This window comes from Poecilia latipinna, unplaced genomic scaffold (genome assembly GCF_001443285.1).
Source record: "Poecilia latipinna isolate Pla-1442-1.1 unplaced genomic scaffold, P_latipinna-1.0 Scaffold2006, whole genome shotgun sequence".
Lineage (NCBI taxonomy): Eukaryota > Metazoa > Chordata > Actinopteri > Cyprinodontiformes > Poeciliidae > Poecilia > Poecilia latipinna.
Genome location: NW_015114622.1, coordinates 7629 through 10650, shown reverse-complemented (window position 1 = coordinate 10650; position 3022 = coordinate 7629). Strand labels below are relative to the sequence as shown.

The window sequence follows — 3022 nt, the reverse complement described above, 5'->3', positions numbered from 1 at the left end:
GTTCATGACATGCTTTCATGTTTATGAAAGTGTCATGTCAGTTTTATTCAACCCCCTTCAAATAAAGTGTTACCCACTTATGTCCTAATGTCATAAGTGTATTTACTTTTAATACATTAGTAATGTGCCATTTTAATGAACAATGTTGCATATAAGGCATGCTTTTATTGTGTTTACTCTCTGCAGCACAGTTTAGATTTGTGATTCTATGCATAAGAATTTCAGAGATGCCCTGCGTCATGGTAGTATTCCTTAAACACATCATACAGATTAATTCAAACGAGGCTCATCGGAACACATATTCTAATTTATTGAATATGACTGTAAATATTAATATGAAAAGATTATTCACAAGGCGCCAACATTAATTCAATAACCAGTATCTGTACTTACTGTAAAATGTAGTTTAACGTTACCTGGGACATTCGTGGCAGGGGACACTAAGCTCCATGCGCCCCCGACCGTAGCAATCAATGTTACTGGAAATTCACGCTAGCTTCTGACAATTTAATTGTGTTTACTTATTGCAGTCGATTTCGACAAGAAGCTTAGTAAGATTGCATAAAACTTCACTAACCTAAATTAATTTCACACCTAAAAGTCAGATAGCGTTTAGCAACTTAACTTACCTCAATATGTTTTTTTCAGATTCGACTGTGAATTTTTGAAAGCTAGAAGTTCATGCTTTCAAGGGAGGCAAAGGTCACACCAGAATAATTGATTACTTTCAAACTAATGAACAAATCAAAAAAGTGCAATGCGACTTGGATGTAACTTATAACACTACATTTTACAGAAATGTGAAAAAAGTACAGATACTTACTGTAAAATGTAGAGTAAAAATCTAAAGCATCCACAATTAAATCTACTTAAATAAAGTTCAGATACATGAAAAATGTACTTAAGCACAGTCTCACCACTTGGAAGTAGCTGTAGCATAGCATAGCAGAGAGCAGGGGGGAAGAGTGTGAGCAGCATGTACACCAGCTGGTTTACCCCCCTAAGGCTCTTTTCCTGGCTCTAAGTGGTTCTTTCTGACCAAGCAGTGTATTTCTGCAGATAGAACTGAGGATCTCAATTTTCACAGATTAAAATTGAGGTCCAGACCAGCCAGCCTGTCACAATATAGTGACAGTTTTATCAGTCTGTAGTAGGGCTGTTGGAAGCGAATATTTTAGTAATCACGTAATCTATCGATTATTCTTACGAATAATCGAGTAATCTGATTAAAAAAAATGGATAAAATATTGGTAAATCTTGCCTAACAGCAGTGTTACTAAAGGATATCAATATCAGCCCAATTTTTCATATTTGAGCATTCCTAAAAGTTACTTTTTGGTAGTTTAGAAAACTAACCTGTAATAATAATAGCTCGCTTTCTAAGATAACCTGAAGAACAAATGAATCAAATATGCTCATAAAAATGTCCAAAATCCAGCTTTTAGTTTATGTATTCACCTTCAGTGAGTTTAATATATGAACCCTCACCTTGCCCCATACCTGTCAAGGTGTGGGTTTGAGAATACAGGAAATGCTGTTTGGAGTGGGGGGGGGTGCTTGGAGTGAGGGGCAGGTGAGCAAACGAACCTAAGATGGGGATGGAGGGGAGGAAAGAGACCAGGGGACAGACGAACATAAGTGGGGGAAGGATGAACATGTAGACAGGGGGGTTGGGGGGGAGAACAGGACCGGTAGACCAGCGGATGAAAGTAAGAACGTGGGGTGGAGGGGGGTAATACGGGATATTTATGGCACCTTTGTTCGTCACACTCAGAAACTCATCTACCAGCCATGTACGACATGATGCGCTCCGCCACCCGTTTGTTCAGACCGGGATGATATGAAATTTATTGTGCGGTTTGTCCGTAAAGCTACACTTACACTGTAACCATCAACTACTCAGCCGCCTGCTGTGTTCAGTCTATCCACTTACTCCTGCAGCGCTCTTCCTGCCATTCGCTTCGAACCCGCAGCGCCCGGAGGAGAAAGGTTGCCGTACTCCAGGGATTGTGCCATTCATTTTAAGGATGCTTATTGGTCCCCCAAAAACGATGTAAACCCCGGCATTATCAATCAATAAAATTCCCAGGGCTTAACTTGAAAATTGGACATTACGCCGCTAACACTTAGGTTTCGTCAACAACTCACAGGCGGAAGTGAGAGCTCCGCGCAACGCAAATAATGTTCCGGCTGGAACACGGTGCGCTAAATAATGAAATATAAATTAACAAAGGTAAAAAGGTAAATTTTCCTTGAGGAATTTTAATAATTGAGGTACTCAAATCATTCGAGGAATTGTTTCAGCCCTAGTCTGTAGTCGTGTGTGAGAGAGAAAACAATAGTTTTTGTCCTAAATAGCCCCCAATAGTTAAATGTCCATGTACACATTGTGTTGCTCTTCTTACCCCAGTAGTTTTCCCAGGAAGTGTCATGGATCTCCTCTGCAACATCCATTACTTGGTGCACTTCATTCTGATGTCCCTCTTCAGACATCACACAGTGGTCAGACAGAGCTGCTTTGAAGACCTGCTGGAAATCTTTGCCTACCTCCTTACCTCTAGGCAGTTCTTCTGTTCGTGTGATGGGCTTTCTGTTTGGCCTTCTTTTTTTCTGTCGTGACAAAAAAAGAGAAGATGCCTCAAGCACACTTTACACTAACATGATCAGGATTTAATACACTATATTATAAGCCTGGTGGGCCACCATGATTTAAAAAATAAAAATAAAATAAAAAAAAGAAAGCGGACTGCAGGCATCTTTGCTGCTTCGAGCATTTCACTGGCAGAGCAGAATTATTCCTGAAAGATGGGTTTATAGTTGATGCATTGAACAGGTTAAAGAGCCGGCAGCATGCACCAATCACACCACTGGTGCTCTGCACATTGGCTGCCACACATGCTGCTGCTACATCTCTGAAGTTTACTTTGGAGCGTGTCGAGAAAAGTTGAGCTCATCCCACTTCCCCATGCTGGAGATTTTAGTTTAATAATAATAAATAAAGTTATCTTTAAAACTAATTACA

General features: G+C 40.0%; 1 protein-coding gene across 1 annotated transcript in view; it reads right to left on the bottom strand.

Moving 5' to 3' along the window:
• LOC106935712 (trimethylguanosine synthase-like) overlaps positions 1–3022 on the bottom strand; it is a 34000-nt gene that overhangs the window by 26146 nt on the left and 4832 nt on the right. The window contains exons 2-3 of the mRNA XM_015016333.1: positions 2556–2610; positions 2406–2483 (exon numbers count right to left, since the gene is read on the bottom strand). Coding sequence (XP_014871819.1) covers positions 2406–2483; positions 2556–2610 — 133 coding nt within the window. The remainder of the gene's footprint in view (positions 1–2405; positions 2484–2555; positions 2611–3022) is intronic.